Source organism: Colletotrichum paranaense, assembly GCF_030867605.1.
Source record: "Colletotrichum paranaense strain IMI 384185 chromosome Unknown Scaffold_6.1, whole genome shotgun sequence".
NCBI lineage: Eukaryota > Fungi > Ascomycota > Sordariomycetes > Glomerellales > Glomerellaceae > Colletotrichum > Colletotrichum paranaense.
In genome coordinates, this window is record NW_026848964.1 from 1,505,109 (window position 1) to 1,525,975 (window position 20,867).

The window sequence follows — 20,867 nt, forward strand, 5'->3', positions numbered from 1 at the left end:
ATGGGGTGCATCGGACCGTGGCGCCTCCCTGATTGCCTGCTGCCACCTTTCCAGCTGATCTGAAAGCCATTCTGCCTGTGAGTAAGGTGGTCGTCCGCAAACACCATACCGTTGCTGTTCTTCCTCACCATCGACAAACCGCAAGCTGTGGACCACCCAGAAACTCGCATCCTCATCATTCGCAACACCGATGACAACATCAACCCACTTTCGCTATCCGACGCTTCAAGCCGATATGAAGTTTGCTGCATTACAACATAGCTAACATGCTCCGTCGCCTAGTCTCGTCCAAAAGCAATCACCCCGAGTCCGATCACACCGACGAGCACATGTCACCTTCGCCAGGAGATGCGCCCTCTTCGCCAGACTCGAGTCGCCCGAGCGGCCTGGCGAGCGTTTTCAAGGGTCTGACCGGCGCCAAATTGACCAAATCCCCTCCGCCGAGCCTCAAGTCCGCTTCCTCAATCCTGTCGCCCATTGCCGACCACGTCAACGCCACTCGAACAACCCTTAGCGGATGGTCGCCGAACCATATGGAGTCCTTGCAGGTGCTGAGAAACGGCAACGGCTCCGTCGGAGAACGTGTTGCTGCTGCCGACTCACTCAGATTTGCCGTCGCGGAACACCCCATGAACCCAGTGCTAGAAATATGGGATGTTGCAAAGACAATGATTGCGTCCAACAAATCAGATGCGGAGCGAATTGCTGGCTGGGAACTTTTGTCAGAATGCGTCAAGCACAAGGCCTCTACCGATCTGGAGCGTCAAAGTTTCTTTGAAACTCTCAAGGCCCCGGCTCACGCCAACGACTTTCATCTGCAACTCGCTGCAGTTGAAGACCTCACTGCCCACGGCCGCGACTTATCTGGGTTCGACTACCAAGTTATTCCGCAACTTGAAGTGTGGCTTCGCGAAGCCTACCAGGCAGTCAAAGCGGCAAGAAAGCAAGCTAGCCGTGATGCCAAGAAGAACGCTGGCAAGGCAAGGTTCTCTGCCGCTGGAGAAGAGAAGAACCTGCACCAGCTCTTCAAATTCATCGGCGACATTATCAAGTTCAGCTCCAACGTCGCCAACGAAAAGTCCATGACTGATCTCATGAAAGTCCTGGTCGCCGTTTGTCTTACCACGACCATCGAAGAGGATCTGAAAGCGTCCATCAACGTCATTGACACCATCGTAACGTTCGGTGCCTTGCCCACTGCAAGCTTCAAGGAGTGCGTCCTGGTTCTGGGTTCCATTTTCTGCCTCGTGCCGAGCCTGTCCAAGATCGCTTGGCACACAATATCCATTCTCCTGAAATCGCACAACGGCCCTGCAGCAGTGAGGGTGCTTGTAGACCTACTACGGAATCTTCCAGCGGATGGAACCAGCAAGGGGAAAGACACGAGAGATATTCGGGGCGTGTTGGCTGTTCTGGAAAAGCTGTTGACGAAAAGCACGGAGAAGGGATATCCGCCCGTGCCTTTTGCACTCCTCCTTGATGGATTGGTCGCAGCTGTCCACAGCACCGACTCCGGCCGAGTTCATTGTGCTGTTCTCAAGCTGATCAATTCTCTCTTCCGGGATGGCGCCGGTAACATCCACCATCTGATCGTTGAGGAGGATTGGTCGACACTTTTGAACATTGCCGCAGAATGCTCCAAAAAGGCACCGTCGGGCATTCTCGTCAACAGCGAGATGGTTGCCCTCGCAAATGAGCCGGATCGTCCAGATGGCGCAATAGGGATCGAGTTGCTGAAGCTCATTGCGCGCCTGGAGGAGTTGGCCGCGCAAAAGTCGGGTGATTTCATTCCGCGACAGATCATCATAAGATTCTTCATCGATATCCACACTAGACTTCCAGACTCGGCAGCGCGCTGCGTTCTCACCTACTTCCAGGAATTCAGATGCTGCTCGCCTTCGGACTTACAGTGGGAAGAGAATCTGGCTTTGGTCCTTAAAGAGTTCTACGCAAACAGGAGTCGCAGCTCAGAGACCCGCCTGTTATCTCTCCAGGCCGTAACAGAATCCTATGATATGCTGGACCTTATTGGCGAAGGGCTCGGCGACGACGACTGCGTTCCGAATCTGATCAAGGACCTTCTCAACCATATTGCCGATGAAACCAACCTCCTGGTGCTTGAGTCTGTAGTGGCTTTCATGGTTTCTGTCGCCGTTTCCTCAGATCTGGAGCTCTTCAACTACATTACGGACACGCTCAGAACAATTGTTGTTAATGATCGTCTCTTATCGCCCATCGCCTCGTCTGCGTCTCGCCCAACGACTCCTGTAGGTGGCGAAACAGTGACTCCTCCCAAGAGTTACACGTCGTCCGGAGTCGTGACAAGAGGATACGTCAAGTTATTCATGCGTTGCATGAATTTGGACGGACCCAAGAGCCTCAAGCTGTTTGACACACTGGTCAATATCGCGAAAACAAGCCATTGCAAGACTGATGCCCGGCTGACTGCCATGAAGCTACTTTTCCGACTTCGAGCGGATTGGGCAAATCGAGTTTTCCTGATAAGCGACACAGAATCTGACGGTCTCGCGGCAGCATTGCTCCACACAGCTTCTTCTCGGGCGAAGAAGCATTCTGAAGACGCATCTCAACCTTCAAGACCTAGTAGGGCCGACATGGGCGCTGTCTCCCGATCTACGAGAGGAATATCCTTCAGTAGCTCGGGAACCCAAGAGAGAGTATTTCCGATCCGCTCCGCCAGCGGGGCAAAACCATCCTATCCGTACAAACAACTTTGGGCGCTGCCTGACCCTGAGGCATTGCCTGAGTCCCCATCGGCGATTGCGAGCCCCATTTTGGTATCATTCGTCGAGGACCTAGAGCCGGAGGCCACCGAAGAAGGCGAACCATCCGCCATGGAGACGAAGCAGATCGCATTGAACATGGACTCTTGGCTTGACACGATTGTTCGCATCATTGAAAGCGGCAGCGAATGGGAGATCTACAGCATGGTATTGGTTCATCTGCCCTCGCAATTGACCAACCACGCCATTTTCCGCAGTGCGGTGCCGCAAATTCAAGAGCTTCGGCGAGTAACATGCGAGCAAATCAGGACGAACAACTTCCAAGAGCCGCCAAACTCTACAAGCCTGCGACGCGCTGATGTCGCTATCTGTCTATTCCACACCTTGACAATGATTCTCAGCTACCACGAGTACTTCCAAAAGGACCAAGAGGACGAGATCGTGCAAGCATTTGTCAAGGGCATTTCGACCTGGGAGCGATGCGCAAAGTATTGCATTCACGCGCTGTCAATTTGTTGCCATGAGCTGCCTCTGTCCACCAGCAAAACGTTGGTGCAGATGTTGCAGAAGATGGCACAAATCATTACACAGCCCCACGTCGCAATGCACATTTTGGAGTTCCTCGCTTGTTTGAGCAGAATGCAAAACCTCTATGTCAACTTCCGAGAAGACGAGTACCGCATCGTGTTTGGAATCTGCGTTCGCTATCTCCAGTACGTGCGCGACAAGAAGCAAACCCAACGAGGCAGCCTACACAGCGAAACAGCAACACCGACCGGGTCCACCTCGGACCTTTTACATCCGAATGCTGCAGACGATTTGCCTCAGTATGTATATGCTCTGGCGTACCACGTCATCACGTTCTGGTTCTTGGCCCTGAAGCTTCCAGATCGTGCCAACCATGTCGGCTGGATTGCCAAGAATCTGCTCAGCGACGTTGACGGTGGACAGAATCCTGAAGAGCAAGCCCTTGTCACGCTTGATTTCATGCAAAGGGTCGCCTACGCTGACGCCGACGAGTCCTCTGAGGACCTTCTCTTTACTAAGGAGCGGTTCGGGGAGATTTTGAAGCGAAGATGGTTGATGGGCAACAGCATTGTGACGATTGAGCAATCAACGACGACCGGGTGGTCACAGATAACGAAGCGGCAACCGTCGGGCACGTCCTCCTACATTGTGCACGAGAACTTCCGACCACGCCCAGCCCACCAAGCCCAGTACATTTCTGATGTCTCGAGAGATGGCCAAGTGACGAACAACAATATCCTTCCCAGCCATTTGATGGTGCAGTTGATGACTTCAACTCCTCAAACGCAGGATACTGCCCGGCCTATTCCTCTCCCCAACGATGAACCGACCCAAAGAACGGTTCGTCTTTTTGACCGCAACTCCACCGTAGACGGACACAAGGTTGGAGTGGTGTACATTGGTGAAGGCCAAACAGAAGAGACGGAGATTCTTGCCAACGTCTCGGGCAGCAGCGACTATGTGGCTTTTCTCAACGGTCTAGGCGCTCTGACGAGGCTGAAAGGGTCCAAATTCAATACCCAAGGACTCGACAGAGAGTACGACACCGATGGCGAGTACACTTTTTGCTGGCGTGACAAGGTAACCGAAATGGTTTTCCATGTCATCACACAAATGCCCACCAACCTCGAGCGGGACCCTCAAGTCATCATGAAAAAGCGGCACATTGGCAACGACTTTGTCAACATCATTTTCAACGACTCTGGCATGCCCTTCAGATTTGACACGTTCCCGAGTGAGTTCAACTACGTCAACATCGTCATCACTCCAGAAGCGAGAGCATCGTTCCTCACTATCAGAGAAAACCCGCCGAGCGAAGGGAAGCATCCCCCGTTTTACAAAGTACAGGTGATGAGCAAACCCGGCTTTCCCGAAATCTCGCCGGCCTCTGAGACAAAGATGGTCAGCCTGAGGGCTCTACCAGGATTCATCCGGCTTCTGGCCCTCAATGCCTCCGTCTTTTGTCTGGTGTGGGCAAACCGCGAGGGTGGCGAGCATGTCAGTTCTTGGCGCAACAGGCTCAGAGAGATCAAGAAGCTGCGAGACAAACACGGCCCCAAGAACAACGCTGCCGGCACCCACCAATCGTCGCATCCTCATTTGAGCCACTTGAATAGTACCTCGACACCTTCGCCGCCGCCTTCGTCATTGGGCGGCGCAGTTCTGGGTAATAATCACCTCATAGCACAAGGCGCAGATGCGTCCAAGTCTGCGGCCAATGTACGCGACAGCTTCAGCAGTCTGCGCCGGTCCTCGGTCGCAACCTTTTTCACGAGCACCAGCGAGCAGACCAGCCACCGGAGTTCTATGCTCTCTACCACTACCAACGACACGGAAGTCTCACCAGCAAACGGACTCGACGCTCTGGTTGAATCCGTCGACTTCTCCAAGTGGGCATAAAGCACGGACATTTCAATTTTCACTTTACAACGAAAAAGCAGGCGTGGGCACAAATTCGAAACGAAACCTAATGGCGGACGAGAATGCAAACGAAATTCAAAACATACGGAGTCTTTGACGACTTGATTGACAAAAAGGAGCGAGGGGTAAAAGGGGTGTCGGCGGATCCTTGGGCTCGAATACCATCAAAAGTTATTTTTTTCTTCTTTCTCTTCAATGATTTACGGGGATCCTCTGAGTCCCCCTTAGTGTGTAGGCTACTTTGATACGAAAGAAAGACCCTTCCCACTTCTCATCGACGATGTAATCCGATGTGTGTATTGTGTGACTTCGCTCCTAACTCGTACCATCATTGACTTGGTCCTTGGCCCATAGCCCCCATTAGAAACGAGGCGGCTGCGCTTAAGTTGCCTTTACACAGCAGTGAGGCTTCATTCTTATGGAAATGAAAGTTGGACTGAATGTCGTTGGCGCCTGAAAATCAACGCAGTTCGCGTCATCATCTCTTTACCGGTTCAGGACATCCGATGGATTTCCCTGACCGGTTTGCTCTGCTCTCTCCACAGAAGATTGCAAAATCAATGAAAGCTACTGTTACGACTTGGTAATGACTGCGACTCCAAAACTTGAGAATGCCGCGTTACCATACAGTTGTCACAACATCGACAGAGTCTTTTGTGCGACCCGGCGGCGAAGTCAATCAACTTCGAGGCGAGAACCAAGCACTATGAAGAAAAAATCGAGCGCATTTGACAACCACGTTTTGACGTATTTCACACTTTCGGAAGGATGAGGGATACAACGAAGCATCATACTCGAGTCAGCTGTCAGCCCATCAAACGGTAGAGAAGTCCGACTTTCACATTCCCCTGCCCACTGCGAATCTGAAGAGCTAGCGAGCTTTACAGGTTTTCAATTTCTTCCAAGGCCATATGCCGAGGAAGAAGATAAAGTAGCGACGTGAATCGCTCAATGGGGTTCCACTTCCGCCCTGTCATGATGAGGAGAATGCGCGACCATCAGTCATAACACAGCATCGCGATCGAATGAAGATATAGCTTCAGCTTTCGTAGAACAGTCATGAACCCGGCCCAGTTAATCCGAATAAGTACTGGAAAGCCGAACTCATCTGGGTAGTACCTTAGCAGCGTTCGAACCCGATCTCCTAGTATAGTTACGCTTCCGCCACATCGTCTTAGACGCTCGTCGAAGGCATACTTGGCAAGGCCGTAATGGACTCGATCGCAGGGGACCCAGCTCTACGGAGACAATGAATGTAGCTTGTCTATTCCGAAGCCATTGTCGCGCATCACCGAGTTCGTGGAGGAACACCTGGAGGATCTGAAGTGGCAGTAGATATATGCCTGCTTAGTATTTCGCATGCCTTTTTTTTAGCCTTTCGGTGGCTGACAGCCACCACAATCGATCAACAATCGATGCATCTTTATAGACGTGCAGAACAAATACGATCGAGGGGTCGACTACTTCGATGACGGTCATTCTAGGCCAATGCCCGCCATCTAGAATCAGTAGGCCATTTCTTCGGCACTCGGCTTTTACCTAGGTATACCTTCTTTCAATGTCCTTTGGGCCAGAACATCGATTTTAGACGCAAGCCATGCGGACATGTCGCCATGAATTCGGAGACAAGGCCAGTGCTACATTCACATATGGAAGGTGTGATTCTTGGCGTTTCGTTCTCTACTAATATTGCTCTCTGAGTGTCGCTTTCTCTTACGTGCTCTCTTGATCAGTGTATGATATTTGATCACACTTCATCAGAATATCGCGACGTGATCCGACTACCCATTTCGATGCCCTCATCTTATTACCTGAGTACCAATAATCGCCGGGTCGACTCAGACTCCCGACTTGTAGCGATGTGCTAGGTTTAATCGCATCCTCTTTTGGGTCTTCTCCAGAGCCACTGACTCCAACTCCACGGCGACATGGCTCAGGAAAACGCCATGTAAACCCGGCGCAATAGGCTCTGCAAGGAAGGGGAAACTACTGACATCTTTCGCAATTAAGAAAAAGATCATCAAGCTTTCTCCACAGAATGTGTAGACTCCAAGTATCGGTCAAAATTAGCGGCAACTACAATAACAACAGAAACTCGCATCACGATTCGCACAGCAGGTCTGCCGATTTCGCCTTCCCTTAAGATAATACCGTCTTTAACACACAACCATACCTTTGTAGGCGTATGGCCAAAGTTTACAAAGCTAAGTTTGCAGTTCACTCCAATTAGCCATGACTTGAAGAGAGCGTCCATCGTCAACTTCCGTGACCGCAATGGTGCTCGACCAAGCGACAAGACACCGACCAAGAAGGCGTGCTCTACAGCTTTCCATCCCAGTGTCAATCGCAATGCCTATTCTTTATGCCTCGGACTATCTCGAAAAAGCAATGCCGCTGAAACCATCAAGGCGTCTATAGGATTAAGTATACAGGACACCTGAGACGGAAGCCAAGAATGCCACATACTTCAAACCCCAAAAGCTAAACGCCACAAAATTCCCACGATCAATGTACAAGCTACCTCGCAGACCTTCGTCTACCCCTCTTTTCAATCACACTCGTAGGTAGTACACAACGATATCGATCCAAGATATGGTAGACCACGTTCTAGGCCCGTGGTCCAAAAAGTCAAAATTGTATAAATCGACGTTGTGATACTGCCCGCACCCCCCTCCGACGCCGAGCCCATTTCATCCATCATGGCGCTCATTGGCTCACTAATCCCCCCTCCACCGCTCTAGATTTCATAGGTGGTAGGACAAGGTTTTTCTTCTTCCGCAGAGCGTGGCTTTCGAGATAAGACCGCCACCTTTTTTGAAAAGCCTTCTACGGGTAGATTAAACTGAGCTGTTTTCAAAAGCGTATATAGCGCATCAAGTGCCTTGAACCACCCTGGGATATTTCCCACCAGACTCAACTCGCGATGAAGAACACTTTCAACACCCTACGGGCTCAACTCTACCAGACCCAGAATTTCGATTTGGGGCTGCCAAAAGGTCGGCAATCGTGTCACGTAACAAACCGCACCACTTGTTCTATACGGTTCGTACCGAATCGACACCGTTTTTCGTTGGCCTATGGGGCTTGGCGCTGGAACGTTGTATCAGGGGTAAAATCCCAAATGGAACTCTGCCCTCAAGAAATTTGAATTGCTCTTCCGTAGCAAAACCACCATTTGAATTTCTAGGATTGAGAACTTTGCGAAGCAACAATACATAGCCGTTCAAATGTCTTCGTTCTTATTCTGTTCGATGCGGGGGATGTCCTACATTCACATTAAGCCGTATCTTAATCCTCATAAGGGTCTCTCTGTTTGACCTATTAACAACCCCTGCTTCGAATTAAGTTTCGATACCATTTGAACATTACTAGACTCGCGGTAGTATATCGCCCCTTCGTCGAGGGTTTCCTCAATGCCTCACTTTTTTCCCCCTTGACGGCTTGAAGATTCCATAGTGAGCTACCATCATCTATTTCTAGAGCTCTCTATCAGAATCCTCTGGCATAGACCGCCACGACGCCAAGACAGATATCCTCACAGCTTCCATTTGATCACTTTGGAGCGAAAGATAACAACGTCTTGGCGGGTTGGTATACAGGGCATAAAGTCTGATCTTTTGTTCAACGTTCTCTCTTGGCGAGAGCGACTACCACTCGGATCCATGAAAACCTGGGAAGAAAGGAGTTCCATCTCTCGGCTTCACATCAAATCCCTCAAGTGATGACGGTCTCCTTGTATCTGGTACCTCTTGATCAATCATACTGACTTGGCTACCTTACTCTCCGGCACTGACTCGTTCATCACGATTCCTTAGACAAATGCATATGCACACTCCATGCCGTCGTCCACTTTCAGCTCTCAACGTCCTGCAAGGGCGTTCGGCTGCTCGGCACCCTCCGATTCCATCCTTGGATACATCATACCGACGGCAGGTCCCCTCTTGTGTGTATGCTCTGTTTGAGAGGCTAAGATACAGACCGATCTCACATCTCAGAAGATAGACAACTTTGGGTAAGGGCAGATACCTCACGTGAAAGACGCGCCTCGGGGATCTGAATATTGAAGACAAACAGGCCTTGTCCAACGACTAATTACGTCCCACGACCGAGCGACATAGTCAGGGCTCCCACCTCCTCGGGATCTGGAAAGTCGGGGGTATATACTTGCCAGAAAAGAGCTGAAGACGGAAAGCAATCCCGATTCACATTTGCCCTTTGGAATTGGGGGGAAGGGAGGGAGAGGAGGCAGGCAGCTGGCAACCCGACAGCGGCACAAGATCCGAGCCCACCGGCCAGCTTACCATCGGAGTCTCCTTCCATAGACCTTCTTCATGCACTTCTAGCTAACCATGGCGTCTCTGAATCGACGGTGATAGGGAGTCATCTATACTACCTAATGCGTAAATAAAGAGCCGATAACGTCGTGCCCGCTTTGCCGCATCAAGCGCCCGATCCTTTAAAAGTCTCTGGTCGCACAAAGCAGATGATCCAGTGGGTTGCCGAAAAAATTCCTGTGGTGTGTTCGTGGCGGTCACTCAAAGGGCGGCGGCGGCGGCGTGCGGCGGCGGTGTTGCCCACCTTTTCCCCCTCCCCTCCTTTTTTTCTCACCCATAAGCCCATTGCAAGTTCTAATCCCTGGCCTTTTTTTTTCCTGCGCTCCTGCGCGTCAGCTTTTCGTCAGTTTTGTGCTGTGCTGGGATAGGATAGCCTTCTTGGTGCGTTCGGTAAACGCGAAGAAGAAACAAGTCCGTCGCACACACACGCATACGCATACACACACGCATTGGTTCACCGTCCGCTTGATAGAGCTGTAGCTGGGTATGGTTCTTGATGATTTACATCAAAAGACGTGCTTGGATCGGCGGTGAGAGGCACAACATCGACGACGCCCGAGGTTTACGGGGATTTCCCGACCTTGGCTGTGCCGCTTGGGGTCTGAAAAAGAGATTCGTCTCCAAAAATTTGGGCCTGCCTTTGCGACCATGTCAGCAAAGTGTGCCTATTACGCTACACTACTCTGCGCCAACAGCAATTTGAATTCGTCAGACGTGCGGTTCACGATAGGTGTTCAGGCAGGAGTGGGCCAGTTTATACGGCCACCGTTATGTACGCCTCAGGTAAGTTCATCTCCATACAAGACCACTTAGATGGCGGGAGTTGTAAGCGGTAGGGCGTTGAAGCTCGTCGAGTTGATACGGATACAAGTCCTAGTGTAATCATGGTCAGCTTCCTGGGGATAAACGGCGTTGAGTCGACTTCTTTACCTTGCTTTGCGCCGGATACTATATCAGGCTGCGCGGAAGCTGGGCATGTTTACTCGTTACTCGGCAACTTTAGGCGAGAGGGGGCGATTGCTTAACAAGATAAATTTACTAAGCCTTTTCTGGGTGTGATCCAACGTGCATTTCTGACACCAAAAAAGACGGTACCTGTGACCAGGGATCTGGGGAACCAGGGTGGTCGGCTGGTTATCATTTGCCAACTTGCCATATTACTCGAAGGGACTGGTTGGGCCGTGAAACGGAGACAACCCCGCTGACATGACCGGGATGCCGGACGCTAAAGGAGTTGTCGGTTTGGCTCGGCTGCTCCCGGTCAACAATCCACCGAGTTTCTCTCCCCCCTTGAGCTCCTTAGTCGAAGGAAGTCAAGGGAGCATGGAGGAGTCTGCAGTTTTGCATACCCTAGGTCCGGGGACTATGCAATGGAAGCCGGAGGGTCTGTGTGTTGGAATATGTCGGACCATTGAGTCCTCTCTTCCTTCAGTTGGCCTTGAGCTCGAGGGTCAATCTATTCAAGACAAGTTTCCCCGGTATTCGGTCTGCGTGATCGACGGTGCCAACACCATGATCCTATGGCGCAGCGTACCTATGGGACGTGCATGGCACGATTGGAAGCGACATGTTTCGTGATCGTCAGTTGGGCGTCAATGGCCTCTTACTCATTGCGGGTGACAATGTGAAGATCAGAATCATGCTTCAAAAGCTGCCCAAAAGGCGTCTGATCGGCACCGGTGATATGAGCTCTTATCGGTGTGTTCAACTCGATACTCGGAATGCCCTCTGACTGAGATTGTGCCTCTGTTGAATTCGAAATGGTCAAGAGGAAGTCTTGGGGCTGGGCGGTCCGTCTTCATCGGGATAGTCGGAACAAGGCTAAAAGTTGCGAATGAACCAATTAGCTGTTCAACGTGCTTGAACAGTCCGACGTGCCTTGTGCTCTTGGAACCTTTTACTGTCGTCAAGCTTCATGCATATGTAGCCCATCAAAGACTCAGAAGGAAGATCGCGCTACACGCGTGTCTTTGATCTCAATGTAACAATGGATAAAACGTGGCGCGGGGAATGTGAGTTTGTGGAGGGTGGTAAATGGATGTTCGACTTGAGCAGAGCCGAAAAGGAGCATCTAGATCCGAAGGGATGGCCATGATAGGTGCCACGAGTGCTCATGATGTGCCAGTGTCAGACATGGTCAGCAAGCCAAGAAGCGCGATTGGGTACTGTGCTGACAATTGAAAGTCCTCTGTCTGAAGTCGCATTGAAAAAAAAGTCACACCGTTGCTGAATTTAGGAACTCTTGCTGGTATTAATACGCAGTATCTCGAGCAGCAGTTCCTCGATTTCGATACGCGTTGCTGGCTGGTGCCGATTTGACTATCCAGGCCTCCTTCAATACGAGCCAATACGAGCTGCTAATGTTTCGTCAGCTTGGGTCGACAATGGATTGAGTCCATCGTTGTAGGTGGGAAATAGTTTCGGGATTTAAAATCCTCTGGTCTGCAATCTTGCGCCGAGGATTTCCAATGACTGCTGAGTAACGTCTGCAAATCTTGTGAAGCGTGGGATACCGCATCCTGGTGTAGCGTTTGCTGGCCGATGGGATTCATAGACGTAACTTAAACCTTTCGCCAAACTTCCTTGTACCGCGCCCATTGTCGGAAACCTTTCCAGCCAAATTAGTAGGACGCTTTCTCGCACAATCATCGCACTTACCCAGAGATTGGAAACCGTCGTCCCCTCCCTTCATGCCGTCGATGAACAGTTGTCGCATGCCTTGCTCAGCCAACAACTTGACACACATATCGAGCAGCCTGATCATCACAGAGTCCCGGCTGTTCACCATTTCGGGATGGTCATCTGAAACAAGAGTCAGCAGGAAAATCCACTAGATATGTTTAGCGTGACTACAAACCTATGATGCAAATGCAGGTAACTCCCCCCGCATCCGCGCCAATGGCTTTCGCCCACGGCAGGTCGTTGCCGGCTGGACTCCCAGAATTGGGAATATAGGTCAAAGCAACAGCTACGATAGTGTCACCTTCCAGACCGAGGACGACATCCTCAATGTGAGGTGTGCCGTCCAGGTTGCAGTATTGGTCGTACCATCCCATATTATCTTTGCGAGCCACGTCTCGACTGACAATTGCTAGAACCTGGTGGTACTCCATCATGTCGCATCGCCTGAAAGTCAGTCCAGCTGACGAAAAGCTCTTTGCGGGCATGTCTTCGAATTTGAGGAGCCAGTCTGAGACCTCCTGTCCTTGGCCGGGCTGGAACCCATCCATATTCCAGCCTCGTCGTGAAAACCAGTCTCGTGAGAAGAAATCAGACGGCACGCCGTACAAGAGACGCGGAAAGGCTGATCCCAGTTGCAGCCTGTTGACGCCTCGGGTTCTCTGGAGCTGTTTAAGGGCATAGTTATGTAGTGTTAATCCGACACCTCTTCCGCGATATGAGTTCTTGACAATCAATACGGCTACCGAGCCGAGCAAATTCTCTTGCCCCCCATCTGGATACGTGGTAAATGTAGCGCAGAAGCCCACAATCTGCTTGTTTTCTGGTTCGCGCACGACATAGTGTCTGGAAAAGCCATCTCTCTGGAGGAGCAGGACAAGCTGGTACTGCGGGAGATGAAATTTGGGTGGAAGGCATTCCGTCCACAACTGATGGATAGGGCCCATGTCTATACCGCAGACTTCGACATCCCAAGTTCTTGGGGCGATGATGAGGTTTTGTACGGGAACTGAGCTGATGGTAGGTGGACGAACGTCGTCAAAGATGATGGAAGCAGCAGCTTCTAGCTCAGATGGCGAGTAGCCTGTGATTTGCACAAGCGTAGCAAAGTGGTCGACGTGGAGGTTCTGGATTTGGAGGTTGCAGCAAGCTACTATGATCTGCGGTCGCTCGTCTGCCATTGTTCGTGCGGCATCGGCCAAGTCGATTTGCGAGACATCATCGTCTACATGAGCTCCAGAGATGACAAAGACGATTGCTTTTGCCCTTTTGATGAACTCGTAGTGAACGTTGGTGATGCCGCCTCTTTTCGTATATGGCACATGGCGGACCAATGAGTGCCGCGAAGCAATGGCACGGCCCAACGGTTCGAAGGGATCCTTGTCGTTGTCTGCGAATCTATTGTGAGGAACAACAACAGGCGTGAGCAGGACGATTATGTCGTCTTCCGATAGAATTCTTCTCAGGGGGATACAGTCTTGTCGGTCCCATAGTAACATGGTTGGGGTAGTTTGTGTAGACTTTGGGCTTTTCTTAGACGTGACATGGTGATCGATCTGCATTTCCGGGGAATACCTCATGGCGGAGATGGTCAGTTGCGGTCTCTTCAGCTCATCCCTATGTCAAGTCAGCGCGCGGTTACACAGATTAGCGCCGTGTAAGGTGAGTAAGCGTCAGATGGGAAGCGGTGGCTTTTTGGACTTACTAGGCCCGTGTAAGAGGAATTCCGTGCGAACGGCATGAGACGACTCGTTTGCTGCTCGTCCCGTCGCCAGGTCCACTCTGCCACGATGTTACGAGCCAGCGCACGACAGCTGCGGCTATTGGCGATGGGCCGACCCAGAAGCGCAATCGTCTGCTGACCCAGTGTCTAGCTGGTTAAAGAGATTTTGTTGAGTAGAGAAGATTTGAGTGATGGGCCAGATGTAAGACGATAAGCACTAGAACACGTCAAGGCGAAAAAGACGTGAGCTGGAATGGTTCGGTGTGTTCTCTGCGTTGCTAGAACAACAGAAGAGACCAGTATAAATGTCGAAAGTAGATAAGATTGAGGAATATATCCTCGACTGTTCGATATTGTCGCGAAGCGCTGACTATTGTTGGCATTCAACTTGTTCAAGGAGACTAAACGTCAATCAACTCGATGGCACCTGGCACCTGGGCAAGCAAGTCTTGAGGGAATAACCAGACTAAATGTTAGAAGACACATATTTACAAACGTGAGGATTGGTTACACATACCTCAAAGGGCTGGGAGCAGGGCCGCGTCTAAGAGGACGATAGACTCGACAGAGATCTTTAACTTGATAGGTGTGGGAGGAAGTGCATGAGGGCAGTAGAGAGAGTGGGGTGTGCAGCAGAGGCGACCGGCCGAGGGCACGACCAGGCCGAAGGGACAGCACAACACAGCCAGTCAGCCGGATTTCCTACAAAGATGGGGACAGATGGGCAACATGGAGGGGGAAATCTTGAAAGAGGATATGCATGGAGGTATCATCAGCAGATGCATAACTTGAGAACGGGTATGTCAGAACGAGTAGGACACGAGGTGAAAGACGCCCAGCGGTCAAGGTCGAGGGCCGTCCAAGATTCCTCACCGTGGGTGGTGGGTCTTTGTAGCAGGTTACCAAATCAAGGGCTATGTGGTTCCTGGTCTGGGGGACACTCGTCTGACTGATGCAATAACCAAGTTGGTTGTACGGATAGAGAGAGGTGTGCACGCGTGCGTACGTGTGTGTGTGTACCCATGGAATGAAGAATGGTGGGAGGGAGGGAAGGATGAATGGACGGATGGATCCAATGTAACCGGCGCGGTACGGAGCGGTAATACGTCCGTCACCCTTAGCTTACTAGGTACTCTGGATGAAGTTGCTCTTGGATCATGGATGGAAGGGGGCATAACGGAGCGTTGACGGACGGATCTTTTACCTCGATGTGCTGACCACCAACCGAGCCTTGCAAGTGCCACTTAGCAACATGAGGGTTATTAGAGAAGGTTACACAACGCTGCTGCAGACGAAATTGGCGTCCGGCATGCGGCGTGCGGCGCGCGGCGTATAGTGACCACCACCTCGAGGTAAGGTATCCCGTAAGGTGAGGTGAGATGGGCACTGCGGTAAGCAGACGCCACTACACATGACGGCCGAAAGGTGACACAGAGCCAAGCCCATGCTGCGATAGATTGGACCTCAAGGCACACTACGCTGTCATGGAAGGTCGCAAAGCCCCCACGGCAGCGGGTGAAGGTGGTCCAGTCTGCCAAGGAGAGAAGTCAAGACGGAACAATATTAGCTATCGGTGTATGCGGTCTGCCTCGATCATTCGTCCAGGTAAAGTCGCCGCTACTAGTGGAAGCCCGCTTGCGGCTTGCTATCGTCGCCTGTCATCCGTGGCCATGGTTTTGGAGCTCCCGACCAACAAGTGCCCTGGACAGGCCCGCTGAAAGGAGAAGGTCCCAGGAAATATAGGAGGCTTGCGTAGTTCTAGCAGGGCCGGCTTTGGGGGGAGTTTGTGTGCTTGTCGGGGTGTGAAAAATAGGGTTTACCGGGAGAATCCTACCGACGAAAAGGGACGACGAAAAGGCGGCACAAACAGGGGAAATGCCCATGCCCAGGTTCATTCGGTCCTCTCTCGGCTGTGGAGACATCGGGCCGCGACTGATAATGATATGTGAGGTACAGAGCGAGAAACCCGAAAGACACATGGCGAGCAGAGTCGTCGCTCGGATGATTTGATCAAACGAGGGAGAGACGTTACATAATTGGGAAGAGTTGTAAGGCCCGGACACGGTCAGTCTGTCCTGACCTCTGGTCTGTAGGCAGTGTTGATGCGGACCTGGAACGATGTCAGTGACCAGACCAAAGTGCAGTGAGGAGTCATGAGACCTGAATCGACACCTCGGCCACCGTGGTCTTGAACAAAACATGCGGTCAGAAGTGGAGGCGACAATGACCTCGCGCACCAAGGTGGAGGTTTGTAAGAAGCACTGGACCTCGGAGAAGGATGTGACGGGGCCAGAGAACAGAAGGATTCTTGCGAGGTATTTGCGTAACCAGTTTGTGGAACAGCAGGTAAAAGATGGCACTACTGCGTAGATTATGTTAGGGATGAGGCGCTTCTGACGCCTCGGTCAGCGAGCTTGGCCAGATGAGGGCAATATTGGAGCCAGTTGTATTTCTGTAGGATGCGACTGTTGGAGGTTGCAGGTTGTTTCGAAGCAACCCTGTCATTGAGAGGCAGCTACCTACGCAGTAACGCAGTAGTTGTCCAAGGTAAGGCAAGGTAAGCAGTGTTGGTGTTACGGTGAGAGACGTTGGCGAAGGCAAGGTAAGCAAACTAAGGTAGCCGTGGGTAGTAGGCGCGAGGTCAGAGGTTACGCAGGAACTTGGCGGGACGGAGCGTCGGGATGGCGGTATACAACGGTGAGCACGGGCGTTTCTGGAACGGGTATGCAGTACAGAAACGTTCGCACCTACGGTACCTTAGCACTTGAGGTAGGCACCTAACGGTCCAGGATGTCATCGGTCGATAGGTACGTCTCTTCGTGCCGTAGTCGTACCTTTTCTTTCCGTAAAGTACATCACATAAGGTACCTTGGCCTCTAAGACTTTTGACCGGTTCGTCGCATTATCTCACGTTCGCCTCGGACTTTCCCTGACGAAAAGAACAGACTCTTTCGTCTCCATGCCAAAAGACGGAAAGCCATGTCGAGATACCCTGCCATACATGGGCATCATGCGCCCTACTGTGTAAGCAAATCCACTTTAATATCTTCCTACCTTACTGGGGGCCGTGCTACTCTCCTCTCTCCAGGCAGTTGCAGATCGCGGTTGCAGCAAATGATACTTTCAAGTTGCCTTGTGTAACCCCAAACAAGACCATGAATATCCCTCTTCCTTCCCTTTTGCTACTATCGTGCATGTGTACCTGCCTCTTGTCGACAGTTCCTACCCGAACCCCGTAGCCGCGACGTAAAAGCTAGGAGCAGGCCGGGTAGAAGCGACATCATTCGCAACCCGAGCCGGATCGTCTTCGTCATCTTTTGCCATGAACCTGCTGCAAGCCCGCGACTCTCGACTCTTTGGATGACTGCACCTCATATCTCACATCAGTCCCCCCGCTATGGACTCCAGAGACCAAATGAGCGGCAGCCATGGCAGCCAAGACGGCATATGCGCCGCTTACGGTCCGGAAGGTTTGCCACGACGTTAATGGCCAGCAATTGGATACCCCCAACCAGACCGGTGAGCATCTTTTGCAACTGCTCAGGCTTGCCCGTTTGCTGTTCCCCGCCGCCCACAGAGACGAAGTTTTGGGGTCCAAATCACCAAAGGCCGTATTCGTACCGGAGCAGATATCCATCAATCAGCACGGGGGCAAATTTCAACTGTGGTCAGATTCTCAGGTCATGGCATGCCTTCTCTGCATGCTCTTCATTTACCCGCAGGACCTAGACAGCGGTGCAACAACACAGGGGCTCTCGCCTGGCCTCATCGCCCGGCCTCGCCCAACCCTTCACCGAGGCGTGCTGCTGCTGATGCCTCCCTGTCCCGCGCACATTCGCGCTCCTTACGGACACTGCTGACCGAAAGCCCGCCCCCACATCGAATCCGACACCTTGTAAGGAGTCAAAGACAGCTCTGCTGCTCCGGTTCTGGGCCTGCATCTGTTTTAGCGAATTGCTGAGGATGGAGCTTGCTCCGGCCAGTGACCCCGGACGCTGGGCGCCGAAGAACGGACCCATGCCGGCTCTATACAGCCAATAAGGGAATGGACCCACAAAATGACAAGGTCCGAGTGCACGGTGCAGTTTTCCCGGTCTGGACGCACTCACCTTGATCTTCACCCCGCGACGCGTCTGCCACTCTCATTCACCGTTCTGGACAGCTCGGGCCTGCCAACCCATGCTGCGACTTGACGACGCTTGACCCGCCTGCCTCATCTAATGTTGCCACACTGTATCCATCCATTGGAAATTCGGCACAAACAGAGTGTCGCAATTTCAAGACGCCGACATACCTGGTAGAATGGCTTCGCCCACCAACGATACGTCTATGAACATAGACGTTGACCTTGACGTTGGCCTCCTGATTGGCGATGTTGTGGAGGGTGAGTAAACCCCCTCACATGTGCAAGCCGTGTATAGACCCAAGTCTAATTCGTACAGCTTCCAAACTGCCTGCAAAACGGCGGGCGACCAGCATCAAGCCTACTGTTGAGAAGGTCGCATCATACGCATTTGAAAATGGCCTTCTTCCCGACTCCTTGAGCGAACTCATTGACCTACTCACGAGGCCAAACCTGTTGGATCAGGCAAACTTGAATACAATACTCAAGAATCTTTACCCCGCTACTCGGCTATCCAGTGATGTCGTCCTGAGGGTTGTGGGATGCCTCGGCCATGGGGAACTGAAGCCTTCCCTGGTTCTGCAGTCGAACATTCTGAAATGGCTAATCATGGCATACCATGTCATCGAAAAACCTGCCATCTTGTCGCAAGCCTACGCTGTTTTGTTCAACTTGCTAGATACGGCAGCCATTCGGTGCGGAATTTTCCTCTGTTGCGAACGGAAAAGGGGCTAACACGACTCCAGACCGCAACTTTGCCATCTACTCGCCTTGATCACAGGCAGAAAACACGTCCGGCCTTTTAGGATCCAAGCTGTGTAAGTTGGTCCCTCTGCAATCGCAGGTGGTTCTCGGCGCTAATGGCACATCTCAGCCTCAACCTCTCCAGACAAACAGGGAATGACCCAGCATTGACAGGGCTCCTCCGGGTCTTCAAAGACTACTATCCTGAAATCATCGTCAGCGATGCCTTGAGGGGCAGGGCCTCGGCATTCAAGGTGAGAGGTGCCACGGCATTCAAAAGGTATTCGTACTGATTTGGTAGCACCCCGACGTGGAATGGCGCGAAAGGTTGAACCAGATCCAACATGACCATTCTCAACGGACTGCCGAAGCAGCCAGTCAGCCTCAGAACGGCTTCAGCGTCAACCATCAGGCTTTACGGGCCCGCGGCAATAATTCCTCCAATCTCCCTCCTGTCTTTACTTCAGAAGCCACAGAGGTAAGCGTTCGGAAGAAACACAGCCAGATAATGATGTGCCTGGCTAACAAGTACAAAAGACCTCCGTCACTCTAGAAGAGATTGATAGCGCCGATCGTCTTGCTCAGACAGTCGAGAAGATTGAGCTACCCAACCAGCTTGCGGCTGTACTAGCGGATCCCCTCTTGCAAAAATTCGTTGCCCTGAAAAAGGATGATGCTGCTTCAAAGCGCGTGGTTCATTGGATCGATGCCGTGCTCGAAGACGTGCTCAACGGTCATGCCGATGACAAGTCGTTTGCGGAGACGATGGAAATGCTGGAGGAATACGTGGCTCGCGTTAAAGTAAGTGTGGCAACCGGCCTTGGTTGAGTCTCGCTGACTGTGTAGGAAACTCCACCGGTCGTCTTGCAATTTTTGACGAAATTGTTCACGACATGGAACGGCGTTGATGCTCGGGATTCCATCCTAGGCATCCTCCAGTACGCGCCTCTCGTGGTGTTTGATGGCAAGCGTTTCAACCTCGTTTTCTTCATCAACTTTGCTGACTGTGTAACAGAGCTGTATAATGTAATTCTGAAGCCACTAGAGAAGTGCCTCCCTCCAACGGCCGAGTCGCAGCTAGCACTGCTCAAACTTTACCAAAACCTCCTCCGCCGCTGGACCTTTGTTCTCAACTCGCTTGACCAAGTACCCAAAGATGCCCCCGTCAATGCCTTTTTCGCAGTCATGGAGCACGCAAGCATCATCGCCCTCAACATTGTCCAAGCTTCCCCCAGCGCGGCTGTCCACGGCGGTGTCCTCGACCTGTATGAACAGGCTGCCGCCAGCATCTCTGACCCTACACTTCAACCTCTCCTCCGCATTGCCAATCCGCCCGCGCAGCTCATCTACCTCCTCTTCTTCAGCCACTCCCTAGCAAACGTGTCGCGCCTGTGCACCGTCCTCGCCATATACAAGAAGGGCTTCGAGATGGCCATGTCCAGGCGACAGCCGACAACGTATGCCCCGAGCTACGTGAACCATTTCAACGGGTATCTCATGGACATTTGCAACTGCCTCTGGCGCGGCAAGGCTTTCAACGATGGCGATAAGAACGCTCTCGGCTGCCTTAGCGCGGGCCCCGTCACACAGCGGCTGCGCAGATATGTCGAAGACCTGGGTATGGACCTTGCGCTCCCGACGCTGTTTGGGTTCTCCTACTCGCCGCTTTTGAGCTTGCAGGCCATTGAGTGTATCCGCGAGCTGGAGGATCGTGAGCTAGCTGCGAACGAGGACGCCATCTCTACACGGCACGCGGGGCCGGTGACGTCAAACAGTTTAGCAAGGTTGGCAGACGCAAGGGGGTTGCGCATCACTTGGTCCGAGTATAGGATCATTGTTCTGCGGGCATTGGAGAGCAAGGGGTTGGGCGGTATCCCGTCGTTGATGAAGAATACCATGAAGGTCCTCATGAGCTCCAAGAGTACTGCATAGAGATACCATGTTGCCATGACACGGCTCGGCTCATGCCGGTAACAGGTTCGGAACATCTGCATTTATGATACCCCCTTTTCGGAGATGAGTAGCGCAGTTTTAAAGTAGATGTCTCTCTGACATTCTATTGCATGACTTGT

The 20,867-nt window shown here is 51.9% G+C and overlaps 5 protein-coding genes across 5 annotated transcripts; 3 read left to right on the forward strand and 2 right to left on the reverse strand.

Moving 5' to 3' along the window:
* Positions 1-266: 266 nt before the first annotated feature.
* On the forward strand, positions 267-5,171 carry CPAR01_08150 (uncharacterized protein; the record flags this gene model as incomplete). Its single annotated transcript, XM_060492419.1, has 1 exon — positions 267-5,171. The coding sequence occupies one exon, from the start codon at positions 267-269 to the stop codon at positions 5,169-5,171; it is 4,905 nt and encodes a 1,634-aa protein (XP_060348789.1).
* A 6,916-nt stretch (positions 5,172-12,087) lies between these two features.
* CPAR01_08151 (acetyltransferase) lies at positions 12,088-13,704 on the reverse strand (the record flags this gene model as incomplete). Its single annotated transcript, XM_060492420.1, has 3 exons — positions 12,088-12,134; positions 12,185-12,328; positions 12,384-13,704. 3 exons carry the CDS (start codon positions 13,702-13,704, stop codon positions 12,088-12,090), a joined length of 1,512 nt encoding a protein of 503 aa, XP_060348790.1.
* Positions 13,705-15,586: 1,882 nt separating this feature from the next.
* CPAR01_08152 (uncharacterized protein) lies at positions 15,587-15,907 on the reverse strand (the record flags this gene model as incomplete). Its single annotated transcript, XM_060492421.1, has 1 exon — positions 15,587-15,907. One exon carries the CDS (start codon positions 15,905-15,907, stop codon positions 15,587-15,589), a length of 321 nt encoding a protein of 106 aa, XP_060348791.1.
* A 1,449-nt stretch (positions 15,908-17,356) lies between these two features.
* Positions 17,357-17,788, forward strand: CPAR01_08153 (uncharacterized protein; the record flags this gene model as incomplete). The annotated part of the gene is made up of 1 exon (XM_060492422.1): positions 17,357-17,788. The coding sequence occupies one exon, from the start codon at positions 17,357-17,359 to the stop codon at positions 17,786-17,788; it is 432 nt and encodes a 143-aa protein (XP_060348792.1).
* A 442-nt stretch (positions 17,789-18,230) lies between these two features.
* On the forward strand, positions 18,231-20,727 carry CPAR01_08154 (uncharacterized protein; the record flags this gene model as incomplete). Its single annotated transcript, XM_060492423.1, has 7 exons — positions 18,231-18,312; positions 18,371-18,746; positions 18,798-18,869; positions 18,926-19,049; positions 19,097-19,273; positions 19,333-19,596; positions 19,642-20,727. 7 exons carry the CDS (start codon positions 18,231-18,233, stop codon positions 20,725-20,727), a joined length of 2,181 nt encoding a protein of 726 aa, XP_060348793.1.
* Positions 20,728-20,867: the final 140 nt, after the last annotated feature.